Raw genomic sequence first — 27,451 nt, forward strand, 5'->3', positions numbered from 1 at the left:
TCCACTTGTCTACACACGTCAATAATTTCCGTCAAACTTTCGCCGTGAAAGTGATGAAAGGATCGCGTTGGCAGACGGAGCACAAAGTCAAAGACCGAAATAGATCATATTTTTTGTTAAGGGTCGCGTTGTCATTCAGAGAAAAGGACAGAGACCAAATTGGTACATTACTCTAAAAAATATCAATAATCTATTTTGTATCGATCCAATTTTATTGGCCTTGCCTATGAAATTGGAAACTTAAAATTTCTCTCTCTATTTTGCCGCCATGTGGACTACGAAATTAAGTGCTTACGAAATTAAGAGATATTATATAAAATAGTAAATATTTATATTTTAGTGTAAAATAATAAATATGAATTTTTTTATTTATTTAAAAAAATCCGAAAAAAATTAGAGAGAAACAAAACGAGAAAAAGAATAAAAAAGAAGCCGTGATTGATAATTTAATTAATACACCTAAGAAGTAATAGATGTTTAGTTGAGTAACGCGTTTAATTACATTATTGGCATACATATTAAAGAAGCTAAGCTATAATTTATATGATTCTCGTACGAACTTAACCTTTTCCATGCATGGTGGCCCTGGTCCATACTCCAAAAAAAGAAAAAGAATTAAATCCTTTTTCCAATCAATTTTTGAGTCCAAGAAATGAAGCCACCCTTTTTAGCTCCACATCCAAAAGTGTCTCCAAAGGGTCAAATTTCTCAGACATAAACAAGTTGTTACATTGATCTGACGATGATAATAGTGATGATGAGCTTGGATTGCTCTGTTCTTCGAGCAGCTTCGAGTTATGGCGGTGATCGTCGTCATTATCAGTAACTAACAGCATTTGATCATCATCATTATCATCAATGTCAATGAGAAAATCAGTGAGAGAAGCTTCTTCATTATTATCATCACTGCAGGGACTAATTGAAGTGTTATTATTATTATTATCGTTGTTGTTGTAGTGAAAAGCTTTGAGTCTTCTAGGAATTGGAGTTTGGGGTGCTACTAGTACATGTTTGTGAGTAAGATTGTTTTTGTGTTTATGGGAAGAAGATGAAGAAGGAGGAGGTGGCTGCCATTGTTGTTGTTGTTGTTGAAGCTTCTTTGAGAGATTGGTATTCCAGTAGTTCTTGATTTCATTGTCTGTTCGTCCCGGTAATCTCTTCGCTATCAAGGCCCATCTGTGTATTAACAAATTAAAAATTATGATTATTTTCTTTTTCTTTTTTTTTTATTTCGGGGATTTGATGATTTACATATTAAAAAATTGCAGAAGAATGCATACGGAAAAAAGTGTTCAAAAAAGTAACCCAAGATGATGAAAATAGTAAGAGCATTTTTTACGTGTTTTGACTTTTGAGAGTAAAATTAGTGATGATATGTTTTGTTTCATTCTTCATCTACCAACTACCATATCAAAATTATGGGTGACAATAGGTAGACGATTTGACAAGAATTTACAATATGATATGTGTTCAGCTTGGTCTAACTGGATTATTTTAAAAGTTTAAATTTATTAATATTTTAAATTAAAACTCACAAATTAATTTTATTATTAATGATATATATTTTAATTTATTGACTAAAATATTCATTAATAATTATTATTGATTATATATATATATTAATGTTAATTACTTGGTTGATTCAAATAATAATAACAATATAAAAGATATATTTATTATAAAACATTTTATCGAATAATAATATAATGATTGAATTTGTTATAACGATAAAAAAAGAGAGGATTTATTGCAGGATTCTTTTAAAAAAAACATTTTAATTATTTTATTTACTATTTATATTTTTAGGTGTCATTATATATTTTTTTTACTATAATTATACACGACTGTAAACAAGATATGTAATAATTTTATTTGACTATAAATGAGATATATTTATAATTATTTTGTTTGTATTGTAAATGATATATATATATATATATATATATATATATAAAATTTACGATTAAAATAATTTAAATTTTTACTACTTAAAGGGGTATATAAAAATTTATTTTAAATTTGTAATGAGTACAAAGAATATTCAACTTCCAATCATTTTAATTTGAAATAGTTACCTAGTAGTCATAATAGTGAGCAGTTTTAAATTTAATTAATAATAAAAATAAATTTTTTAAAAAAAAATCTTAGTGTTTAAAAATTTGAATAAATTATAAAGAAGGAAGATTTGTTGCTTAAATATAATAGAGAATACGAAGAATTAGTAGTAAGAGAAAATTTTGACGCAAACAAAACAAATACAACTTTTGTAATTGCTCTTATATTTGAATTTTTTTAATTTAACGATACAACTAAAATATTTGTTAATATTTTATTTGATTTAAATAGTAATAAAATATATAAATTTTTATTTTTTAAATTGATCTAAATTAAATTATTAATATTTTTATTATTTTAAAAAATTATATTTTTATATTTACAAATATTCATATCTCGTTTACCGTATAAACAAATTAGTTATGAGGATATATGAAATATGTGAAGTACGCCAACTTTCATACAACAAGTGATACTTTAAAAATTTGTGTCTTATCTCATTTATAGCATAAGCAGTGTAAATGAAATAAGTAATAGAATGCAAAAATATAAATTATATCCAAATTACCTATATTAATAAATAAAATATTTAAAATATTTATTAAAAAAATTAATTATTGTAAATGAAATAAAACTATAAAAGAGACCTGTTACCGAGAAGACGATGTAGCCTTATGATCATATCCTCTTCATCCTGAGAGATGTCGCCTCTCTTAATGCCTGGCTTCAGATAATTCAACCATCTCTGTCTGCAACTTTTTCCACACCTATTCAAGCCTATACACATATATTTTTATTTTTATTTTTATTATTATCTTTATAATTTTACTAAATTTATAATTAAATATTTATATTTTTTTAAATTAGATCTTTATATTATTTTTAATTTTATAATTAGGTCATTTACGTCTCAAAAATGTTAAAATTAATAAAATATTTTAATAAAAAATTTAATTAAATTTTTAATTGTAGGTATCTTTATTTTATAAAAAATATTTTATTAATATTTAATTTTAATATTTTTTAGATTAATAAAGATCTAATTATAAAATTAAAAATAATATAAAAATTTTAACTATAAATTTGATAAAACTATAAAGACCAACAAAATAATTAAATTTATTAATTGTTGTTGTGTACATAAACATAACATAAACACACAAGCAAAATTGAGTTAAAGTTCTCACATAGAATCAACTAATTAACTATCTGATGATTGACAAAATAAATTAACAAAAAGGAAAATGTTTATTACTTACATAGTTATTAAGAATCAAGTTAATCAACCAAACGAATAATCACGTACATCATATAATTCACAAGTACAGTTCCCGTTACTGTTGACAAACCAGTAGGGAACAAATAACAATAAGGGAAGAAAGGAAAGGAAAAATTAAAATGGGAAAAACTTTCAAAGAGAATATCTAAAGCTTAAAAAAAAAAGAAAAAAAAAAGAAAGAGTTGTACAATCAACATTAGCATAAGCTAAAGTATACATAGATCAAAGGAATTTAAGTGGAAAAAATATATAAATATATATTTAAAAAAAAAAAAACTGAGTGAAGCAAGTATATAAAAAATTACCGGCATTTTGGGCAACCTTTTGCCATTTTCCTTCACCATGAATGGCAACATATTTGGAGAGGGTTTGATCTTCATCTCTTGACCAAGCACCTTTGTTCATCTCTTTCGAGCAGCAAGGACGTCTGCCCATCTTTAATTTTTTTCTCTTCTTTCTCCTCCTTCTCTCATGATCTTGTATGTTCCTCTATCTTCACATACCTCAATTCCTCTATATATCTCTTTCCTTATGCACCAAAACACCTCATCTTACACCTACCCCTTGGTAACTTTTATAGTTATATATCAAAAATATTATTTGTTTATTAAAATCGATCACCATATATTTGTATATAAATATATGTAAAATTTAACTTATTTTTAATGTGTATTTTATATTTTAATGTGTATTTTACTTTAATGATTGATTTTGTATACACCTAATATGATTAGTTATATACATACTAGTCTTTTAGATTCTCATTTCAAAAAAAGAAAAACAATAAAATAATATGAGATAATATTTAAAAGGATAAATTATATTTTTTATTCTTAAAATTTGCTAAAAATTTTAAAAACACTTCTAAGTTTTATTTTGTTTCAATTTTGTCACAAAAATTTTTATTTGCATCAAATATACCCCTAATGACTAATTTTTCAAAAAACTTAAAGACCAATTCAGGAACAATTTTACAAGAATAACCATCAATACAAGCAAATCAGAGATAGTTGTCATGTATTATTATTGAATTAGTCTTAAACATTTTAAAAATTTAGTTATCAGGAATATATTTGATGAAAATCGAAAATTTTTAAAACAAAATTGAAACAAAATAAAACTTAGAAGTATTTTTAAAATTTTTAATAAATTTAAAAACAAAAAATATATTTTATCCTATTTAAAATTATCTTATTTAATTATTATAACAATAATTGAAAAATACAAAATAAAATAAATAATAATTAAAATGTAAAATAAAATCATTTTAAATTATTTTGGATTGAATTTCTAAAGGATTGATGAGTACATCTCTATATATAACTCATTAAATTTTTGCCCTTAAATAGATTGATGAATACTTCTCTATCCTTTGCCATATCCAGTCACAGTACTGTTTAAGGCTGACAATCTTACACTAATTCTAGTTACGCATTATCAGTTTTAGGAAGTTATTTAATTTGATTAAAACATTTTTGTGTTAAAGTATTGTGTGTGGTACAAAATGGATTATTAAAAATATTTCGATCTTTATTTTTTATCTTAAAAGAATAAATTAATCAAATTGTTTTCGAAAGATAATAAATCTGGTCACATCAGTTTTTTAATAATTTTACTTATTAACCGCACTAATAAAAAATGATATAGGACGTTAAATTATATTTTAATATACAAAACGACGTTTTTTTTTTTTGTAAGCTAGCCCAACAAATGCCTAAACTTGACCCACCACTCCAAAAATTCTATCCATTAGTCATCTTTTTTTTTGTTAATTCTCTCCTTCAATACTAAAACTCCATACCAACTCTTGCCTAAATAGCCATGAATGTCGTTTTTCTTTGAAACTCCATAGCCACTGCAGCACTGTCCCACTGGCCTTCATCACCGCAGCGCTCAAGATTTCATTTTGCCTCCTCGGATAATGTGCTGCACTCCGCACCATTTATTCCGATGCTTGTTCTTTGTCTAGGCGGTTTTTTCGGTTCTCCTAGAGATTGCAACTCTCTCACCGAACTCGGCCAATTTCTTCTCCTTGTTCTCAAAAATGACTTCCACCACTAATACTTGTTTTACATGTTAGGAAATTATTTAATTTTCTAATTTGTTTGTGCGTAATACATATATTAATTATAATCACAAATTACGCTATTTCAAATTAAATAACTTATATAGTGGTGATCTCATATATTGTTATAAATGCTAAATTGAATAAGTCATAATTACTTTTGATTTGGAATTAAATGAGAATAAAATCAGATATTATCTTTTAGACTTTAGATAATTATCTTTTGGATTTTAGATATATTATCTTTTGGACTTTAATATTATTTTATTTTGGCTTAAGGATTTAATGAGTGTCATGCTCAAATATAAATAGTGCCTTGGATTTCGATCCCTTATATACCAAAGCCACTTTTGTGCTCTTTCCCCATCAGAAAAGTTGCAATTCAACCGCTTAGGAATACAGAAGACTTTGGTTGAGGAAGATCGAAAGAACTAGAAGATCCAAATCCTACCATCAATTTCTGACTCTTATGAGTAAAGATACGCTTCCGCATTATATTATATTTTTGGTGATTCAATATAAATGATTTGAATTAATAAAATTATTTATTCTAACAAATAGTATCAGAGCCATTCATAATTTAACCATAAAAAATATTCAATTTTATTTTTATTGAATCAATATATGAATCGATGTATATATGTGTTTCTTACATTATGATATTGGATATATAAGAAGGCAACTACTTCTATGAAAGTGCTAAAAACATCTTAGGAATATACATATGTATGTATTATGTGAGCGACTGTGCGGGTATATATAAGAATTTAGTATTATTCCGATCCACAAGATATATTATTGTCGCCATTTGGATTGCTTTCAGAGTTAAGCCGTTTATATATATGCATTATTAATTTGTTCGATTACATACATATATATTGTTGTGTGCTTGTTACGATGAAATATAAGCATGCTTTGGTTGCTTTATTTGTATATATAAATATAAATTGATACTCATAAAATTAATTATTTATCTTAAAATATTAATAGAGTATTGTTAAATTTTGATGGTCTAAAAATTTAAATTGTGTGTGTCATTAATTTTGTATAAATTAATTGAATCATTCTTTTGAAATATAAAGATTATTATGTATATATCACTTATGTAAATATTAGTCTGTCTAAAAAAAAATTTATATTTGGCCAAGTTATGTGTACACATTAATAATATTTGAATAATAGAAAATAATGTTATTATTTAATTATTACATAAGGAAACTAGTAATAATTTGGATTATTATACCACCTATTTTATAAAGATTTGGTTTTAGAATAGAGTAAACTACTATTTCTACCCATAAAAGTTGAAAACGCTGACATATCTATCCATAGAAAACAGAAATTACCATTTGTACCCATAAAAATTGGTTTTTACAAGTAAAATTATCCAAACCCTAAAAAATTAAATAAAATTCCTAAACTACCCTTCTCTCCACCACTACTACTATCATCTCCTCCCCTCCCCCCTCTCCTCTCTCTCTCTCAATGTTCTCATCTTTTTCCAACCACTGCCACCACCACCACTAACCCATCCTCTCTCTCTCTCCTTCCATTTTCTGAGTTCGTCGCCGCCGCCATAATCCGTCAACTCTGCCAACTCCTTCCTCTTTCTCTTTCTCTCGCTTTTCTTCTGTGTTTTTTTTTCTCTCTCTCTTCTGCTTCTTTAAATTCTCAACCCAGAAAAAGGGCTTCACCATCATCAACAACAACAGAACCATCTTCAGATTCCTTGCCCCCACACTCTCTCTTACCTGCAAAATCTCTTCGGGTTGACTCATAATCCGTTTGCCCCTCCTCCTAGTGTACCCCAAACCCTAACCCCAATTCCCAACTCCAATATTGGAATCGACGATCTCAGGAGATTAGGGTTTCCAATCGAAACTGCCGCTACTACTACTACTAATATAAGCAATAACAGCAACACTATAGTTGATGCTTTTGTTATGCAGCAGGAGCTAAAGCTAAAGTTCGGGTCTTTGCCTAAGGAGGTTGAAGATTAAGTTATGGAAAGGAACGAGAAGAAAATAAAAAACAGAAAACTCAAAGTGGTGAAGGGCATGGATGAGTTGGGCCACGGCCCGCCACCTCCGTCGTCACCATCACCGTCGGCAACGAGTACCTCACCACCACCGTTGACACGGGTACGGCGGCGCTGGTGCTGACGGAGCGTTTGAGTGGCTGCACGAAGTGAGGATCGTCGATGGGGCCCATGGAAGCGCACTTGCATTTGAGGGTGGAGTTCCAGTGGTTCTTAATGGCATTGTCGGTTCTGCCGGAAAGGAGTCGGGCTATGGTGGCCCACTTGTTGCCAAACCGAGCGTGAGCTCTGATTATGGAGTCGTCCTCTTCGGGGGTGAAGGCCCAATGCTCCACGGGTGGGGAGAGCTGGTTGCACCATCGAAGCCTGCAAGACTTGCCCTAGCAGAACATTGAGAGAGAGAGGAGGGGGAGGAGATGATAGTGGTAGTGGTGGAGAGAAGGGTAGTTTAGGAATTTTATTTAATTTTTTAGGGTTTGGATAATTTTGCTTGTAAAAACTATTTTTTATGGATACAAATGGTAATTTCTATTTTTTATGGGTAGATATGTCAGCGTTTTCAAATTTTATGGGTAGAAATGGTAGTTTACTCTTTAGAATAAATTGATTGAACATTATGCTGCTAAAGTAATCTCTTTTGTGAAAATTGATTTATTTAAAACATAAGGAATATGGTAATATATAATTCATGTGAATATTGGTCAGCACAAAGGAAGGTCTATATTTAGCCGAATTATATACACATATTGATGGTAAATACACGTTTGGGTAACAAATTAAGAATAAAGTAATGCTTATTATTTATGCGAACAATAATCGGTCCAAAAGAAGTTTATTGTTTGGCCAAATAATAAGCATTGCACACTTTTTTTATTTTCTATTAATTATGCGGTCAATAATCGGCCCAAAGAAAGGTTATTGTTTGGCCAATTAATAGAAAATATATGCGGTAATAAATAGGTTGCAAAGTTTAAGTTTTCATGTGCGCATTCAGTCGGTCCAAAGAAAGGCTTAATGTGTGACAGAAATTTTGACAATATTTGATTACTGCAATGAGAGTATCACTTATAGTTAATTTTTTTATCTAAAGATTAAAAATTAATGTTGTTCTAGATATCTAAATACATATTTTTTTCCCATTATTTGACTAATATTTACTGCATGCTCTTTTTTTGTTCTAATAAAGAAATTATGGCTTCAGCTACCAATGTTTCTGTACAAATTAGCAGTATTCCTATGCTGAATGGTTCAAATTTTAAAGTTTGGAAGGATACCGTGGAGATTGTCCTCGGTTGTATAGATCATCCACTTCCATTCCAGAAAATCTCAATGAGGTTAAAATAGAAAAGTGGGAGAGATTCAATCGAATGAGTATTATGATCATGAAACGCTCAATTCCTGAGGCATTTCGGGGCTCAATTACTGAGGATAAAGATGCCAAACAGTTCCTGAAAGATGTTGAAAAAATTCTTTACTAATGAAAAGGCGGAGGCAAGTAGTCTTTTGAGAAAACTTGTCTCCATCAGGTATAAAGGTAAAAGGAACATAAGAAAGTACATTATGGAAATGTCTCATCTTGTTTCAAAATTGAAAGCACTAAAGTTAGAGTTGTCTAAAGATTTACTCGTGTATTTTATTTTGATCTCCCTTCCTGCATACTTTGGGCAATTCAAAGTGAGTTATAACACTCTGAATGACACTTGGTCCTTAAATGAGCTTATATCTCACTGTGTGCAAGAAGAAGAGAGGCTATAGCAAGATAAGACTGAAAGTGCTCACATGCCTTCATCTTCTCAGTATAAAAGAAAGCATGATACTATTGCGGATGTGCCTTCTCAATAGAAAAGGCTAAGAAATAGGATCAAGTTTCAACCTGTTTCTTTTGTAAGAAAGTGGGACACATGAAGAAGGATTGTACCAAATATGTCACTTGGCGTGTAAAGAAGGGTACAATTCTTACTTTCGTTTGTTCTAAGGCTAGTTTAAGTTATGTACCTATTGATACTTGGTGGGTAGATTCTGTTGCTACTACTCATGTAAGTGTTACTATCAGGGTTGCCTGTGGAGCCGACCACCAAGTGATGCTAAAAGATACATCTATGTGACAGACGGCAATATAGTTACAGTCGAAGCTATAGGAACTTTTAGATTATGTTCCACGAGTGGATTTTACTTGGATTAATTAGAGACATTTTATGCACCGTCATTTAGACAGAATTTAGTTTCTATTTTTTATTTGGACAAATCAGATTATTTTGTTCATTCGAAAACAATAAAGTCAGTCTCTTTTATAATTCGAATAATATTTACTCTGGTTGTTTTGGTGGATAATCTATATAGGTTTGATTTGAATTCCTATAATAATGAAATACTGCACACAGGTACAAAACAAAAACTAAATGAGAATTCGGCATCATTATGACACAAACACCTAGGTCACATATCTAAATAGAGAATTCAGAGGCTCGTGTCGGATGGAATTCTTGGATCCCTAAATTTGGCAGACTTTGAAGTTTGCATTGAGTGCATAAAAGGGAAAAGGACAAACGAAAGGAAATTAGGTGCCGAGAGAGTTAAAGATGTCTTAGAACTGATACATACCAATATATGTGGCTCATTCCCTACTGTCTCATGGAATGGACAACATTACTTTATTACGTTCATAGATGATTACTCTCGTTACGGGTAACTATATTTAATTCATGAAAGGTCCCAAGCCTTGGATGTTTTCAAGTCTTTCAAAGGTGAAGTTGAACTTCAACTTGGGAAGAAAATTAAAGCTGTCAAATCTGATCGTGGTGGTGAATACTACGAAAAATATGACGGTTCAGGTGAGCAACATCCCGGGCCTTTTGCTCTTTTCTTAGAGGAGTGCGGTATTGTTTTGCAATACACTATACCAGGCAAACCTAGCATGAATGGTATTGTAGAGCGCAGGAACCAAACTCTTAAGGACATGGTGAGAAGTATGATTAGTCATTCTTCCTTTCCTGAATCACTCTAGGAAGAATCCTTAAAAATCGCAGTGTATATTCTTAATAGGGTGCCAAGAAAAGTAGTTAGCAAAATCCCTTTATGAAATTTGGACTGGAAAAAGGTCCAGTATAAGGCATTTGCATGTTTGGGGATTTCCAGCTGAGGCGCAACTTTATAGGTCGCATAAAAGAAAATTGGACTTAAGGACAATTAGTTCCTACTTTGTTGGTTACGCTGAGCGTTCACGGGGGTACAAGTTTTACAATCCTGCATCAAGGTCTATTTTTGAAATGGAAAATGCGAGATTTCTTGAGGATGTTGAGTTTGAGGGGAAGGAAATATTAGGAATGTTGCTTTTGATGATGATTCTATAACTGATAATAATCAGGTCTTTGTGCCTATTATTGTTCAAGATACAGTTATAGTACAAGAGCACAATGAGAATTCTACTGTAGATCCAGTTACAGTACAAGAGAACAATGAGAATATTGTTGTTGCTCAAGATACTGCTACAGCATAGGAAAATAATGAGAATCCTCCTCAACCCCAACCCATATAGCAAGCTCAACAACCTCAAGAAGTACCATTAAGGAGATCCAACAGAAAAAAGGAAAAAATCCATCTATGATCTCAAACAAGCTTTCCGTCAATGGTATCACAAGTTTAAGGCATTACCTCATATAGTTTTGAGGTAAATATTATAGATGAATGTGTATACCACAAATTCAGTGGGAGTAAATATATTTTTTGGGTCTTATATATTGATGACATTCTACTTCCCAGTAACGATATAGGTTTGTTGCATGAAACTAAGAAATTTCTATCGAACCAATTCGAAATGAAAGATCTTGGTGATGCCTCTTTTGTATTAGGAATCGAGATACTAAGAGATCTCTCTCAAGGTATTTTTGGATTATCACAAAAGAACTATATTAAAAAGATTTTAAATAGATATGTCATGAAAAGTTGTAGACCAATGGGCACACCCGTAACTAAAAGAGACAAGTTCAGTCTCAAACAATGTCCCAAAAATGATTTTGAGAGGACAACAATGCATGATAACCCTTATGCATCAACACTAGGGAGCTTAATGTATGCTCAAGTCTGCGCACGCCACGATATATCATTCTTAGTGGGAGTGTTGGGTAGATACTTGAGCAATCCTAGCATGGATCATTGGATAGTTGTTAAACGCGTAATGCGTTATCTAAAGAGAACAAAGGATTACATGCTTACTTATCAAAGATCAGAAAATTTGGAGATCATTAGGTCTTCTGATTCCGATTTCATGGCATATGGTTGCGAAACTTTGTCACTGAGCTTCATATAGTAGATGACATTGAAAGACCGAACAATATTATACTCCAACAACAATAAGAGCTTGACAAAATCGAAGCATATAGATATCAAGTTCTTAGTTGTTAAGGAGAAAGTTTAAGAAAAAACAGATTTTCATAGAACATATAGGAACTGAGTATATGCTAGCAGACCCATTACCAAGGGATTGATCCCTAAAGTCTTTCATGAGCACACTGCTCTGATGGGTGTCAATATTTGTGATGCCTTAGTTTAGTGGGAGTTTATTTTATGCTATATGTCTTATGACAGATATTGAATTATTTTTTTTCTGCAGAATTAAGTTGATTGTTTATTTCATATTATGTGAAATGTTCATTTTACAATATTTATTTTGTGTTTGATCTCAATAAAGTTTTAAAGTTGGACCAGTTGGAAACAGACATGTATGAGATCACTTAGCATGTAATTTCCATATTACTCATCCAAATTTGATCTATGTCGTTAAGTATGTTAGGATGGTGATTGTCGTGGTTCAGTCACGATATTAATGTGATAAAAATTGCGGTAGTTCCATATCTAATGTATGAAACGGACCAGATTGTTAAAGTAATAAGGGAAATAGCATTCAGATGCGCGCATAAAGTTTATAAGATGTGATTATGTCAAGAAAGAATATATGTATAGCCCAAGTGAGAGATTGTTAGAAAATTATTTAATTTCCTAATTTGTTTGTGGGCAATACATATATTAATTATAATCACAAATTACGCTATTTCATATTAAATGACTTATATAGTGGTGATCTCATTTATTGTTATAAATGCTAAATTGAATAAGTCATAATTACTTTTGATTTGGAATTAAAGGAGAATAAAACCAGATATTATCTTTTGGATTTTAGATATATTATCTTTTGGACTTTAGATACTATTTTATTTGGGTTTAGGGGTTTAATGGGTGTCATACTCAAATATAAATAGTGTCTTTAGGGTTTCGGTCCCCTATATACCAAAGCCGCCTTTGTGCTCTTTCCCCATTAGAAGGATTGCAATTCAGCTGCCTAAGAATACAGAAGGCTTTGGTTGAGGAAGATCGAAAGAATCACAAAATCCAAATCCTGCCATCAATTTCTAACTCTTATGAGTAAAGGTACGCTTCCGCATTATATTATATTTTTTGTGATTCAATATGGATGATTTGGGTTAATAAAATTATTTATTCCAACACTACAAGCTTGACAGCATCTCCGAAGCCTCATATGCCTTTGACACCGTCGATGACCACGACAAGTTTAATGTACTTTACCACACCATGCTCAAAATATGCAAAAAACTCTTCTCTGTCTGAAGTTTTGGAATTTTACCATAGGATAAGGTCTAATGGATTAAGCATGATGCATATAAGATATTTAATAGAATGTCTTATAGAGAATTTTATCATAGAAGGAGATGATAGAAAGACTAATGGAAGAGATGGCAGAAGGACTAACGCGACTAGGTCCGTTATCTTTTTGGGACGAATTTAATTAGTTTATTTTTTCGGAGACGAAAATGAAAATCGAGGTATTTTTCTGAGACAATTTTGACTATTAACTCGTAATACAAAAGATTCCTTGGTGCTCTCTATTTTCTTTTCCTTAATTTTTTTTAAAGAAAAAAAAAAGTGACGCTATATGCATGACAAAATATCATTGCCCTTTAAAGAAAAGCTTTATTCTGAACCATATCTATGCAATTATTGTAGCTAAAAATTATGGTAAAATCGTAAAACTAAAAGCTTTATGTAATAATGTCTTCTAATACTCGTGTAATAGGACCAAAAGTTCTAATTTTAATGGTTAATAATATGAGTAATTCAATTTTTTAAATTATTTTATTCAATTCAATAATAATACAAATACAAATATAATTGAAAAATTGAAGTAGAAAAAACAACAAAAGACTTATGTTATACTATTTGTTTATAATTATATAAATAACAAAAGTTGATATAAACGGTTAAGTACCACTGTGGTACTTTATTAAAACAACGTTGTTCTGGGAGTTCGGACATGTTGGTCAATCAATAAAATAACATCGTTTAGCAATCAAAACCTGCATGCCCATACGAATTAGCATTGAGTAGAAACTTTCAGAAGCGTTAAATACATTTGGTGAAATAAAAAAAAACTACCTTGAACCACCTTTTTTTAACAAATCAAATATACACATCTTTTTTCATATGGAAGGAGAAATCCATTACATTCTCCATTTGTCTCTTTCCATCATATGCTTTTAATAATTAAAAAAGGGAATTATGAAACTTAAATTGTACCAAAAAAATGATGTAAATACTAAATACCAGCATCATCTTCGCTTTACGAAAATAGACTAGACTATAATTTTAAGTCAGCAGAGTTTGAGAAACATTGTCCTAATCCGAAAAGACGAGAAAGATACAAAGAAATGCTTTAATGCGCCCCACAGGCCCTAACTGGCTAAGTTAACTCCTCTTACGTTGTACAATTTTATTATTATTACATCAAAATCCTAAGCCGCTTCTTGATAGCTTTACACCAGATTTAGAACTTGAGATCTTTACACCAGTTTTGCATATTAATTAATTGATTAATCAGAAATAAATAACAAGTAAATCCAATCAATAAAGCATGCTTAAATTACAACTGAACTAGGCAGGCAACAATACAAATCCATAATAAAATTGGCTCAAACAGTGGAAAAAAGATAAAAGGGGAAGACTATTGAGGAGATGGAAGAGGATGTTGCCAGTTACTGGGGATACTTTAACACCTAATTCATACCTAAAAACTGAATAATTACAATTCCCTTGTAAGCTACTCTGTTACAGCAAGCAAACTCTTCCAACCTGAATCAACAAAAGAAATTACCAAATCGTGAGAAGAGTTGGACCAACAGCTCGCATAGTGCCGTTAAAAAACAATTCAAATAAAGCAAGCAGGGGATTTCAATTATCTTCAATTTAAACGGGTTATAATGACCCTTTAATTTCTGGGAAGAGAGTCCCTATATTGAATTAGCACTTATGAAACTTGGATCAATAACAGAGACTAGAAAAAGTATTTTATTGTGGATTTACATTTTGATGTATTGCACGAGCTAAAAACTCCTCAGCGTCTGAACCTTCTATACTTGAAGCAAAGATTTACACCTAATTACAAATTTACATTATACCTAATACGGAGATAAGTTCTCCTAATTGATATTTTTGTATTATAAACATGGGAGATAAAATACTCTCAAATTTGAAGATGGTGGTTGTTGGTGGTGACTGGTGAGGAAGAAAGGAAAGGAAATGATAGTAGGTTTGATGGTGGTGAAGATGGGGTTTGGATAAGATAAGAGATGATGGAAATCAATAGAGAAGGGGCCAAAGTGGTAAAACGAAAATTTTGACTAATCTTTGAACATAAAAACATTTAAGGGTAAAATTGAAACAAAATAGAACGTGAAAAGTAAAATTGAAACGAAATGAAACTTGAATAAAATTGAAACCAACCTCAAACTGAGGTATAAAGTATACTTTTCCTGTTTCTTACTATTGTTGATGTTTTGATGTTTATACATATAATTGTATAATAACTTGAAAAGTTAGTATAAAAATCTCTTAAGACTACAAATATAATTATAATTTAGTATTCAAATTTGTTAAATTGATAAATGTCATAATTAATATAACGATACCTATTGATATAAATATATGGTATAATACTAATTTTATTTATCATGTAGAGTTAATAGTCAAAATCGTCCCTGAAAGATATCTCGATCTCCATTTTCGTTCCTGAAAGATAAAATTAATCGAATTCGTCCCCCAAAGATACTCTACCTGGTCACGTTCGTCCTTCCGTCATCTCCTTCACCGAGTTGGCAAACGTCCGCTGACGTGTGTCGTGAACTGCCAACGGGGCAGACAATCAAAACGACGCAATTTTGGTACAAGGCTCTCCTAGCCTTGAAACGTCGCCGTTTAGTCTTCAGAAGAGAGATTCAAACGTACTCGAGAGCTAGCTTTCTGTAAGCAGTTTTAATTTCTTGATCAGAAGAGTCCCTTGACTCAGACAACACCTCATATGGGTCACGTCGATTTGCTGGGGTAGACGGTCCTTCCAATTTTGAACCCATCCCCATTAACCAGCCAGTCACTCCCTTTCTCTCTGCCCTCTTCAAACACAGAGCTAAACCCAAAAATGAAAAAAAAAAAAAAATCACCTTTTAGCTTTCGAACACTATTGTGGCATGTTATTCATCGACCCAAGCGAGAGAATTCAAAATCCAAAGATAGATGAAGGGGAGCTCCGAGAGAAAGCAAGGAATTCAAAAAGTCATTGGATCGAGCATGGTTTATGGTTTCCTCGGAATGGGGGAAAAGTGGAGATTTTGCGAGGTGGGAATTGGGGATCTAAGGGAAGGTGCGTGAAGGTAAGGTCAATTTGAAATGAAATCGGAAATGGAAAAGAAAAGGGTTGGATTAGGTTTGAATTTTCAGGAAAGAAAAAAAAGGAGATGATGATGGGGGTTAAGGCTTTGCAACGTTTGAATCTCTCTTCTGAAGACTAAACGGCGACGTTTCAAGGTTAGGAGAGCCTTGTATCAAAACTGCGTCGTTTTAATTGTCTGCCACGTTGGCAGTTAACAACACACGTCAGCGGACGTTTGCCAACTCAGCGAAGGAGATGACGGAAGGACGAACGTGACCAGGTAGGATATCTTTGGGGGATGAATTCGATTAATTTTATCTTTCGGGGACGAAAATGGAAATCGAGGTATCTTTTAGGGACGATTTTGACTATTAACTCTTATCATGTAAGCATTATGTTAAAAATTTTAATCTAAACTTAAACTATAGGATATTTTAGAGAAATGATGCATGTACTCCACCTTTTTTTGGTATTTAAAACTTATTTTCTTAACATTAAAAAGGCTTTTAATAGCTTGTATTACTAAACGAAGGTGTACCACTCTTGCCTCTTGACGTATTCAAGAGTGGTACATATAGCAAATCTCTTTATAAGATTTGTCATTCTCATTTTCTTTTAGTCACTAAAATCAAGAAAAGATGGAGAGTCAGTTGGTCTAGCCTGAGGATGGCAACTTGACAAGATAGGAAGAAAAGAAACCTTGGCCAGACAATGGCGCCAAGGTTAGACAAGGAGAACCCTAGCTCTTGATAACAATATCTGAATACATCAGATGTCTACACACTAAAATATCTAAAAAGGAAAATCTATCCTAACTAATGTTTGCATTATGAATATTTAACATGAAATCCTCTAAACAACACTCACCATGATGCCGACAAACTACTTTGAAATTGATAAAAATATGTAATAGAGAATGCATCTTACCAATATAGAGGCCGTTAAAACAAACAGCTTGAAGCCAAGAACTACGATCATCACTATTGAAACCTTGTTATTTGCTGTAGCATTTGAGAGCTAGTTGAATGAGAAAGCAATTGCTCTGAACCCAGGGGCCTTATTAGGTGGTGGCCACCAACAGGGTTAGGAATGCCCTGTCTACTTATGTCTTTAGAATTGTTCATACTTGGTTCGGCATGTGATGATTCCATCAATGAACGAATCTGATTGTTGGAGGATTAACATGCATGAAAGACATCAATTATGTTAGTGTCCAATGGTAAAGAAGTATAGAGATCAATCATTATACATAAATACTTCAACTTTACCATATCCAAGCGCCTCTTGTGTAGGTCATTTTGTAGCTGCAGGTTCAAAGCATTGCAAATCAGAACCTAATTATAGTAAGACATTGATTTTCCAGTTCTGGAGAGAGGAGGTACAGAAGGAGGAAAAACTATTGCTTACAGGTTTGCCTTGATTCTTTTTATCTTCACTTGAATATCCTGGTATCTTCAAATCCCAATTTTTCTCTGAACAGGGAATAAAAAACAAAGTCAATCAACAGCTCTGATATCTAACTCTTTTCATAAAAATAAATATGATAATAATTCAAGTCCTAGCATTATTAGAGGACTTTTCCTCTCAAACGTGATGAGAGATTGGAAAGAAATGCTACATAGACAGCTCTTCTTTTGTCTGTTTTCTGCTATTGTACAGAGGATCTCTTATCCTGCTTTTCCTCGAATTATTCTTCTATCCGTATTAATGATATTTTTTTTTATCAAAACTTTTACTTCACTTGAGGGCAATCCATGATCTCTTATTCATAATACAAGCTTCAGATATATGCGTTACATAAAGCTGGGTCATGGGAGACAATGTTGAAAAATGAAATCCTCAAGTGGGACTCAATGATAGCAAGAATTTTCTACAACTTATCTAGTTTGGACAAAATGCTTTACATTTTTTTGATACTTTGATTCATAATAATTGATGCCAATTAGTGAGATAAAGCTTAATAGTCACAGTAACATTGTCTAGTAACCTCTCAAATAATAATAATAATAATAATAATAATGTTTAATTACTCTATTAGTTCCTATAGTTTTACCAAGTTTTTGCAATTAGGACCTATATTTTTTTCCTTTCAATTGGGTTCTTACACTGCATTTAATTTATTAATTAGGTCATTCCTAGTATAAAAAATGTTAGAATTAACTAATATTTTTTCGCAAATTGAAGGTATCCACGATTAAGAACCTAATTAGATCTTTGACCACATGTTTTTTGGGAGAAATATTTCGTTAATTTTAATTTTTTGACATGAAAATGACTTAATTACAAAATTAAAAGAAGTGTAGGAACCCAATTGAAAAAGAAAAAAAGTATAGGAATTTAATTGCAAATTTGGTAAAACTATAAAGACTAACAGAGTAATTAAACCTAATAATAATAATAATAATAATAATAATAATAATAATAATTTACTACTTATGATTGTTCACTGCATAAATGCAGACCCCACAGAGTATGAAAGTAAATTCCTATTGGGAAAAGAAATCTATAAAATCAATAGAAAGGTACTATAGCATTAGTTTCAGATTAATAATTCATCACTCGGCTAACTGAGAAAGTTATGTATAAAAGAAGAAACATGAGATATGAAAGTGTAATTGCAATCTGTAGGCAAGAAGGTAAGAAGAAGCATTGGTCAATGAAAGGACTCATGGAAAAGAAGGAAGAAAAGGATTCAAGTCAAGCATATATGAAGGGTAATTGCTGAGATGAGAATCAAGAGCAGTTGAAGGGTTACTCTTGCAACTAAAAAATTTGCATGCACACAGGCTATTTCTGTGTAAGAGTGAGGAAAACCGACAATGGATGATGAAGCAGTGAAGGGCATCTTTTAAGTGCCCAGGCTATTCTTTTCTATTTTGTTACTTGTGTACATGTTTCTAGAGCTGGATTCCCCACAGGAATTCAATCTCCCTTAGGCCTAAATACCAGGTTCCTATCATAATCACAGAAGCAAAAGGCATGTTACTGTAAATTTTGTGAAATAAAAAGTGTTCAGTCAAAATTCAATTAATTAATGTTTGAATAACGGAATAATTATTTCTTGATTTTTGCAAGGTGGATCAAAATTAAACTATAGTTACAGTCACAAAATACCTAGGTGTAGCAATAAATCCTTGGACTCCAAAGTGGATGACTTTCTGTGTTTTGCCAACATGCAACCATGTGTTGTCGCCTGTATATAAGAAAAGTTAAGTTTACAATTCTCCAGAACATTGATAAGCACAATCAATCTAGAACAAGTCAAGTAGTATAATCTCAATGAGTCATGCATACACTGTAGTAGCAAAAGAAGCAGCAACAAACTTTGATCCCCCCTGTATGACATTCCCATCCCCCCCCCCCCCCTTTTCTCTCCTTTTTCTCTTTCATTCAATTAAGAGGTATTCTTAGTTACCAAAAAAAGTAAGTCCTTCACTACAAATAATTTCAAAGAAATCAGACATGTTACAATCCTTACTGCATCAATGAAGTCATCAGCAAGCTCTAAAAAAAGGTCTATAACTTCAGGGTCCAGCTTACACTGTGGATCAACCTGTATGATGACAGCAGATCATGGATAAAAATATTGTCAACAAACAAAGATATAGGAAAAAGCAAATAATAATAATAATAATAATAATAATAATAATCATGATGATGATGATGATGATGACAACAACCTGTGCAACTAACTCCTGTATCTTTCTTTTTCCAAGGAGTTGGTTTGTCGCTTCAGTTCCTTGGCTTGAGCTTCCCCCTGGGGTAGTTGCGCCAGATGCAGTAGCATCTGGCTGTGATCCTGTAAGACTAAGTGACTTTTGGCCCATGGGTCCTGACATCCTTGGAGACTGCTGCTGCTGATGATGATGAACAGATGCTTGAAGTTGAGACGGTTGTTGCTGCTGCTGCTGTAGAAGTTGTTGCTGTTGCTGCTGCTGGGGTGGCTGCTGCTGCTGCTGCTGCTGTTGCAGTTGCTGCAGCTGAGGCTGCCCCATTGGTTTTTGTTGCTGCATTAACTGGGACAATTGATGTGGATTCAAGGTCATACTTTGTTGCAGTTGAGCCGCAGGTGAAGCCAGTTGTTGCTGCCTCTGCTGTTGAAGACGCAATGGTGAACCAGGACCTGACATTGCAGGCATTTGCTTAAACCACTGTTGCTGTGTTAAAGAATTAATCATTGCAGGCTGTCCATTCTGAGACAAGCCAGATAACGGGGAATTCATAAAGGCCAACGATGACGACGGTCTTGGTAAGCCTTGAACCTGCAAGTCAAGGGGATTATTAATGTTACATACTTATTATACACTTGCATACACATGAGAGTGATTCTTTACGTCCAGAAAATGAACCTGTTTGCAGTTTAAGCACATCCAATTAATCATTTTTTTTCTGTAAATTTTGCATCACAACAAAAATTAACATGAAATTCCTTTTCCTATCAATATTCAACTGTAAAAATGCACATTTACATTTTGGACTAGAAACACAAGTCATAATAGTTAGTACATTTACTGTATTATGTGAACACATTTCATCAACCACCAATATATTTGGAAATAATTTTACTTTGGGGCAATTAATATTTATTAGGAAAATCCAAGAGGAGAAAAAAAAAAAGATCCTTCCGGAAGGCTTGACTTAGAAAAGAAACTTCAAGTGTCAATGATCTTGCATGACAGTTTCGGTTCTCTTCTTTTACATTATTTCCTTTCATCTAGGGGTTTGGTTACAGATCTAAAAATGCAGAATTTAGCCAATAAATGAACCCAACCTCTATAAGTGGACTAAAGTTGGAAGAATAAGGCATTGAAGAGATTCAATAAATAAAATACAATAGCTAGAGGTTCCTTAGTGAACATAACAATAGCTGAATGTTTCAGGGATGAAACCATCAACCTGAAACCAATTTACTGGTAATTACCAAAACAGTAAGGAGTGGTGGCAAATAAAGATAAGAGTTCGGATTGCAAGAGAGAGTGACAAGATACAGTCAATGCGTGCTGCCATTGCCATAACTTAAATGCACACAACACAACAAAAAGATAATGGTAACACCAGAATAATAGTATGTCAATTCAATTTTCACAATTCATTTGTTAAACTCCACTGTCTCCACATCACCCAAAATCTTCTACATTGTTGCGTGTTCTTATGATAATAATGAAAGTGAATCACAGGTAACACTCCCATGAGAAAGATAAAATACGAGATTTTAACATAATATTACAGTGTGTTTAAACTCTGTCCATTATCGGATAGCATGACACAATGAACAAGAAAGATAAAAATAGGACAACCACTCTACTCATAAATTGAATTATACTTCTTGAGGTCCGCAAATCCAACCGATAATGCATAAGAAAGAAGAGTGCAAAACTGAAGCAAGTTATTTAAATCATGAAATATCAAAAATGCTAAACAAATTTTAAATAATTTGAAAAATAACTTGAAAAGATCATTATTAAAGATTGAAATGTCAAAAATGCTACACAAATTTGACCAGAAGGACATTTAAAATATAATCAAAATAAGGGTGCAATAAAATATCATATAAAGCTAAAATTGGAATATTTGAAGCCAAAATGTATATAAACAATAGAAGGATAGATTATACCTGCTGAGAGGTAAGTGAATTCTGCCTCATCTGGCTTTGACTTATTCGCAATTGCTGAGCATATGCCATGGCTCCATTAGCAGCTCTTAGTTGCGAGCTGAGATTTGGCGTCCCCATCATCCCCATTGCTTGCATTCCTTGATGTGGCTGTCCAGCAGAATTAGCTGATGAGAATTGTGATCCCTGGACTAGCCCACCCTTCTGCCTTGGCTGCAGCAACTTCAGAATTACTTACTAAAGAAAACATTCTGAATAAACAACAGCATCTACGAGTAATGTCATTCAACAATTTAAAAAACTCCAGTCAAAAGCAAACGTATAGAAGTAAAAAGAGTGCCTCTCCTGAAATCATCTATCTTCTCCAAGCCAAGACTATGACAATAATCATGAAATGTTACATTTTCTGCTAGAATGGAACAATCATGAATTACAACCAATAATGCAAGTGATCATTGTCACCCAAGAACTCCTCTGTCTAGCATCCATCAGCAAAGCATAATTTTACTAAATCATGTTCCACTAGGAAGGGTCATGTACATGGTTCAAAAAAGATCATAATGTCCTCTCATAAATCATGTCTACTAAATTCTATGTATCTTTCTATAGCTTCCCATATGGTTTAGGTCTGCTTACACCATTAACTGCTGAACAACTTTTATCAAGTCCACTCTCCTTAACGAGGTTTCTAGCCTTTTATAGGCTTTCTCAACATTTGTCCAAACCATTCTAGGTTGAGAGTGTGCTACCACCACTTCCTCCCTAATGATTTTATTCCTAATACAATCTTACCTCGCAACATCTTCATCACGATAACACTCAACTTATTTTTTCCTTGACATTTCACCACCCGAAATTAGGAATCTTACATATTACCAACCCAATCCTATAACTAAGCAATAAAAGAAAACAATTCATGGTGAAAGCCAAACAATAACAAAAGAAAACAATGACCATAAAAGCAACTCATGATTACCGAGGACAACAAGTTAAACTGCGCTGCTCCAGCACTAGACAACATAGGGAAGTGCCCACTCTGCCCCATCAGAGCCGAGCGCGAAAGACTCGACCCTCCCAACTGCTGTTGTTGCTGCTGCTGCTGCTGATTCTGCAGCTGACCTGCCGCCGAAGCAGAACCGCCGAAATTCATTTGGCCGCCGTACAACCCAGCCTGCTGCCGCATAACGCCAAGCTGCTGCTGCTGCTGCTGAGACTGCATTTGATTGACCCGTGTCATCGAAGGGGACCGCTGGAGGGTCTGCTGGAGTTGGAATTGGGACATAGGGTTCATGGTCATCCCCTGAGACTGCTGCATCACAAGCGACTGTTGCTGCTGCTGTTGTTGCTGCTGTTGCGTTTGTTGCTGTTGCTGTGATTGTTGCTGAAGCTGTTGCTGCTGCTGCTGTTGTGGTTGCTGTTGCTGTGATTGCTGAGGGTCTTGGGGGAGAGGGGGGAGAGAAGGGGAAGAGATATTGTGAATTGAAGGGGATTGTTGTTGAGAGAAGTTTGAGATCGAAGGCGATTGCGCTGACATTGAAGGGTTGGGATTTGAATTAGGGATTGGGTTTGGGTTTGGGTTTGGATTTTGGGAAGGCTGGGATTGAGGGTCCATGGTAGAGGGTTTTGGTGAGGACGTTGAGGCGTTTGGAGTTTCAGCCATTTGTAGAAGAATTGCTTAGTGGAATTGGAGAGCAGAGAGTGAGTCTATGAATTCCACGGCGATGCGGACATGGCCAAATTGGGCGGAGAGGTTGAGTGAATCGCAAGAGGAAGAAGAAGAAGGACGGAGTTAATTGTTGAATCACGATCGTACACGTCAGGGAGAAAAAGATTTCACGCCTTCTCTAAGAACCGCGATGCTTTCGTCGGGTGGGATCATCTTATATAAGTTTTCTTCCCCTTTTTTTTTCTCTCAAAAAGTACTTGATTAAAGGGGGTAATAAAATATACTTCTTCTTCTTTTTTTTATTTTTAATTTTTTTAAACGTTTTTTATTTATATTAAATATATTTTTGACGATTAATTTTTAAAAAATTTAAAAAAATTTAGTCATAACTTTACCGAATAATTTTTATTATAAGTAAATTAAATATAGTTGTCATGTATTATTACTGAGTTGGTCCTAAATTTTTTAAAAATTTAGTTATTAAAGATATATTTAATATAAATTAAAATTTTTAAAAATAAAATTGAAATAAAATAAATTTTATAAGTATTTTTAAAATTTTTAACAAATTTTAAAGATAAAACATATTTTATGGACAAATGACTAAAATAAAATATTTAGACATTAAATTTATCAAAATACAACTTTTGCATATTACATATGTAAATACAATTTTTTACTAAACTAAATAAATCGTGAGAACGTCCCACGAATTCCAAATATACATAAATCGCTACACCCCTCCAGCGATTTATGTTGATATGCAAAATGGCTAAAAACTGTGGTAGGGCCTCGCAATTTCTATGTATATGTGAAATGTGCATAAACCGCGACACTTTTCGCTTCTACATCTCCATCTTCTTGTTCTGCATCACGATGCATTACTATACCCTGGCATTAGTCCAATGTATTGCTTAATTTTTCCATCATGCTCCCTAATTCTCATGTTATTCCGCTTTCTCTTTTTTTTTATATTTTTTTGTTGATTTTTTTAACCACTCTTTTGATTATTCTGTTTGAATTTTATTAGAAGATCAATTTTTTTAGTCTGTGTTTATTTATTTATTTATTTCATTTATTTTCTCAGGCTATGCCTTCTCCAACTACTGGCTCGTTTCATTGACTAAGTTCTCTGCCAGTTGATCAAAAAAATCTCAATGATGCTCCTAATTTTTTCCTCAAGTTTAAGAACAATGCCACTCTTGCCGATTCTAATCCTTTGCCTCTTTACTCTGTCTCTCGGAGGATGGTTATAATTGGAAAAAGTATGGTCAAAAACAAGTACAAGGTAACGAGTATCCTAGAATTTATTATAAATATACTCAACCTAATTGTCAGGTCAAGAAGAAGGTGGAAAGATCCATGGTCAAATAACAGAAATTATCTATAAGAATGCTCATAGTCATTTAAAACAATTTTTTTATATAAATAGGTAAATAAAATATATTAATTCTCATAATACGCATGTAGGGAAAGCTTAACGAAAATTTATTTTTATATAATATCAAAATATAAAATAAATTACAATCTTAAAATAATTAATTATATTTATATAGATTAACCATTTAAAAATAAGACTAGTAAGTTGATATATTATTCATCATAATTCTTTTAATTCAGACAGTACGTACTCAATACTAAATAAAAAAATTCAACAAATATATTTGTTCAATCCTAAATTTTAGAACTATAAATTTTAGAATTAAATTGACTATAAACTCAACATAAACCACTGGAAGGGTGCAGCGGTTTATGTATATTTGGAATCCGTGGGACTCCTCTCGCGATTTATCTAGTTTAGAAAAAAATTGCATTTGTGTATTCAATATCGAAAAGTTGTATTTCGGTTTATGCAAAATTGCCGCGGTTTCTAGCTATTTTGCATATCAACATAAACAGTTAGAAGGGTATAGCGGTTTATGTATATTTAGAATCCGTAGACTCCTCTCGCGGTCTATATAATTTAGTGAAAAATTGCATTTGTGTATGCAATATGTAAAAGTTGTATTTAGGTAAATTTAATGTCCAAATATTTTATTTTAGTCATTTACCCATATTTTATCCTATTTGTAATAAATTTCAAGTTGCAGTAAAAAAAATGATTAATGTTTAGAAAAATAAAAAAATAGAAGAAAAGACCATTTTTATTAATTGAGAATATTAAAAAGGGTTATTTGTAGTCAATAATTAATTCTTGAGTAAACTATCATTTCTACCCATGAAAGTTAAAAACGTTGACATATCTACCCATAAAAAAAAAAGAAATTACCATTTGTATCAATAAAATATGAGTTCCGCACAATAAAATTATCCAAACACTAAAAAACTACCTAAAATCCCTAATACCCTTATCTTTACCGCCACTTTTCTAATCTCAAATTCCACCACCACCCCCTTCATCCAACCACCCTAAATGGAAGAGTTTCTAATCCTAACCCTCTTCATCTAGCCACCATTCCTTGTCCCTTCTAATCTCAAATCCCACCACCATCTCCTTCACCCAGCCACCCTAAATGGAAGAGTTTCTAACCCTCACCCTTTTCACCCAGCCACCACCCCCTGTCCCTCCAAAACTCACACACAGAGACATTACAGACACCCCCATCCGAGGACGAAGAAGGGAAGAAGAGGGGGAGGGAGACCGCACTAGCAACGTGGGGGCTCGTTGCCACTATCGCATCATCGCGCCTTGTTGCTGCCGGCTCCGTCGCGTCTGTCACCGCCATTGATTGAGTCTGTCGCTGTCGTTGTCGCTGGTCTGGAAGAAAGAGAGCGTGCAAGAGATCGGAGAAGGAGGAGAGGGCGACGACGTCAACGGGTGTCACTGCCACCATCGTCATCGACGCTGCTCAGTGAGGGAGGAAGAACCGTAACGAGGAAGGAGAGCAAGAGTCCGCTGCTGTCACTGCCGAGCGAAGGTTTGGTTGGTTGGAAACTGATTGGGTCCTGTATCCTATGGCTGTCACATTTGCTACCCCTTCAATGGAGTTACAATAAGACATGGTTGAAGTTTGTACTTGTCCTGTGTTTACTTGAGTGATGGTGGTAGTTAGGGTTTAGGGTGATGGTGAGGAAGAATTTCAGTGGTGGTAGGGTTTGGGATTGGAAAAGTGGTGGTGTGGTGTAAGAGTAGAAGTTAGAGATGGGTTATATTAGAGGGTAATTTGGAAATTTCAAATAATTTTTTTGAATTTGAATAGATTTGTTAGCAAAAGTTTATATTTCATGGGTATAAATGGTAATTTTTTTTTTTGGATTTGGGTCCTCTAAAATTTGAATTTCACTTTAGAGAATAAAATGTGATCTCTCACCATTGATTTCATAGGTAGGACCAATAATAAATATGAAAGGGAAATTATTCAAGGATAGAAGATCACACTTTACTCTCTAAAGTGAAATTCAAACTTTAGAGGATCCAAATCCTTCCTTTTTTTATGGATAGATCAAACTTTAGAGGATCCAAATCCTTCTTTTTTTTTTTTATGGGTAGATATGTATTCAGTTATAATCTGATACATGAAATCTTTTACTCTAAACACATAATTTCTTTTAAAAAAAATATAAAAAGAAAAAATAGCTTTTTTATTTTTAAACACAATTTTTTAAAGTTATTACATATTTTTATTGCATTTTTTATTTATATATTTAAAAATTACACGGAAAATCATTCACTTATTTTCGTAATAAATAATATTTTTTAATTTTAAATATTTTACTAATTAATTTATACTTTTATATCATATATTTAAGCATTTATTAAAAAATAATATTAATATAATAAATATAATAATAAAAAGAGAAAAGGTGATCTGAACAAAATATTGTATGAATTTTTTTTTTATGATAAATAAATTCCATCTGAACAAAATATTGTATGAATTTTTTTATGAAAAGGTGATCTAATACAGGTTGTAAAATAGAATTGTAATATATCTAATGTTCAATATTCTTATAATGTACTTATTTCATTAAGAATCTTTAAAGTCAAAGCCTCTTCTAGAGAGAAAATAACTCTTCTGAAGTT

General features: G+C 32.5%; 3 protein-coding genes across 3 annotated transcripts; all 3 read right to left on the reverse strand.

Moving 5' to 3' along the window:
• Positions 1-417: 417 nt before the first annotated feature.
• Positions 418-3,935, reverse strand: LOC112779989 (transcription factor MYB123). Its single transcript, XM_025824334.3, has 3 exons — positions 3,640-3,935; positions 2,703-2,832; positions 418-1,176 (listed from the first exon to the last, which is right to left on the reverse strand). The coding sequence occupies exons 1-3, from the start codon at positions 3,767-3,769 to the stop codon at positions 633-635; spliced, it is 804 nt and encodes a 267-aa protein (XP_025680119.1). The 5' UTR covers positions 3,770-3,935; the 3' UTR covers positions 418-632.
• A 3,504-nt stretch (positions 3,936-7,439) lies between these two features.
• On the reverse strand, positions 7,440-8,752 carry LOC112778026 (transcription factor MYB73-like). The gene is made up of 2 exons (XM_025822396.1): positions 8,712-8,752; positions 7,440-7,803 (listed from the first exon to the last, which is right to left on the reverse strand). Exons 1-2 carry the CDS (start codon positions 8,750-8,752, stop codon positions 7,440-7,442), a joined length of 405 nt encoding a protein of 134 aa, XP_025678181.1.
• A 5,545-nt stretch (positions 8,753-14,297) lies between these two features.
• LOC112776924 (transcription initiation factor TFIID subunit 12b) lies at positions 14,298-23,803 on the reverse strand. Its single transcript, XM_025821195.3, has 9 exons — positions 22,738-23,803; positions 21,765-21,974; positions 19,831-20,412; positions 19,629-19,703; positions 19,265-19,343; positions 17,558-17,622; positions 17,419-17,454; positions 17,078-17,313; positions 14,298-14,577 (listed from the first exon to the last, which is right to left on the reverse strand). Exons 1-8 carry the CDS (start codon positions 23,419-23,421, stop codon positions 17,131-17,133), a joined length of 1,914 nt encoding a protein of 637 aa, XP_025676980.1. The 5' UTR covers positions 23,422-23,803; the 3' UTR covers positions 14,298-14,577; positions 17,078-17,130.
• Positions 23,804-27,451: the final 3,648 nt, after the last annotated feature.

This window comes from Arachis hypogaea, chromosome 19 (assembly GCF_003086295.3).
Source record: "Arachis hypogaea cultivar Tifrunner chromosome 19, arahy.Tifrunner.gnm2.J5K5, whole genome shotgun sequence".
Taxonomy (NCBI): Eukaryota; Viridiplantae; Streptophyta; class Magnoliopsida; order Fabales; family Fabaceae; genus Arachis; species Arachis hypogaea.

Excerpts from the sequence above, each read along its gene's own strand:
- LOC112779989 (XM_025824334.3), bottom strand. The coding sequence starts at position 3,769 with ATGGGCAGACGTCCTTGCTGCTCGAAAGAGATGAACAAAGGTGCTTGG. Across the intron at positions 2,833-3,639 it reads AAAGGTTGCCCAAAATGCCG|GCTTGAATAGGTGTGGAAAA; the intron begins GTAATTTTTTAT and ends ATATGTGTATAG. Across the intron at positions 1,177-2,702 it reads CATCGTCTTCTCGGTAACAG|ATGGGCCTTGATAGCGAAGA; the intron begins GTCTCTTTTATA and ends GTTAATACACAG.
- LOC112776924 (XM_025821195.3), bottom strand. The coding sequence starts at position 23,421 with ATGGCTGAAACTCCAAACGCCTCAACGTCCTCACCAAAACCCTCTACC. Across the intron at positions 19,344-19,628 it reads CTGATGACTTCATTGATGCA|GCGACAACACATGGTTGCAT; the intron begins GTAAGGATTGTA and ends TCTTATATACAG. Across the intron at positions 17,623-19,264 it reads GGATTTATTGCTACACCTAG|AGAAAAATTGGGATTTGAAG; the intron begins GTATTTTGTGAC and ends TTCCCTGTTCAG.
- LOC112778026 (XM_025822396.1), bottom strand. The coding sequence starts at position 8,752 with ATGGAAGTGGATGATCTATACAACCGAGGACAATCTCCACG. Across the intron at positions 7,804-8,711 it reads AACCGAGGACAATCTCCACG|GCTTCGATGGTGCAACCAGC; the intron begins GTATCCTTCCAA and ends CAAGTCTTGCAG.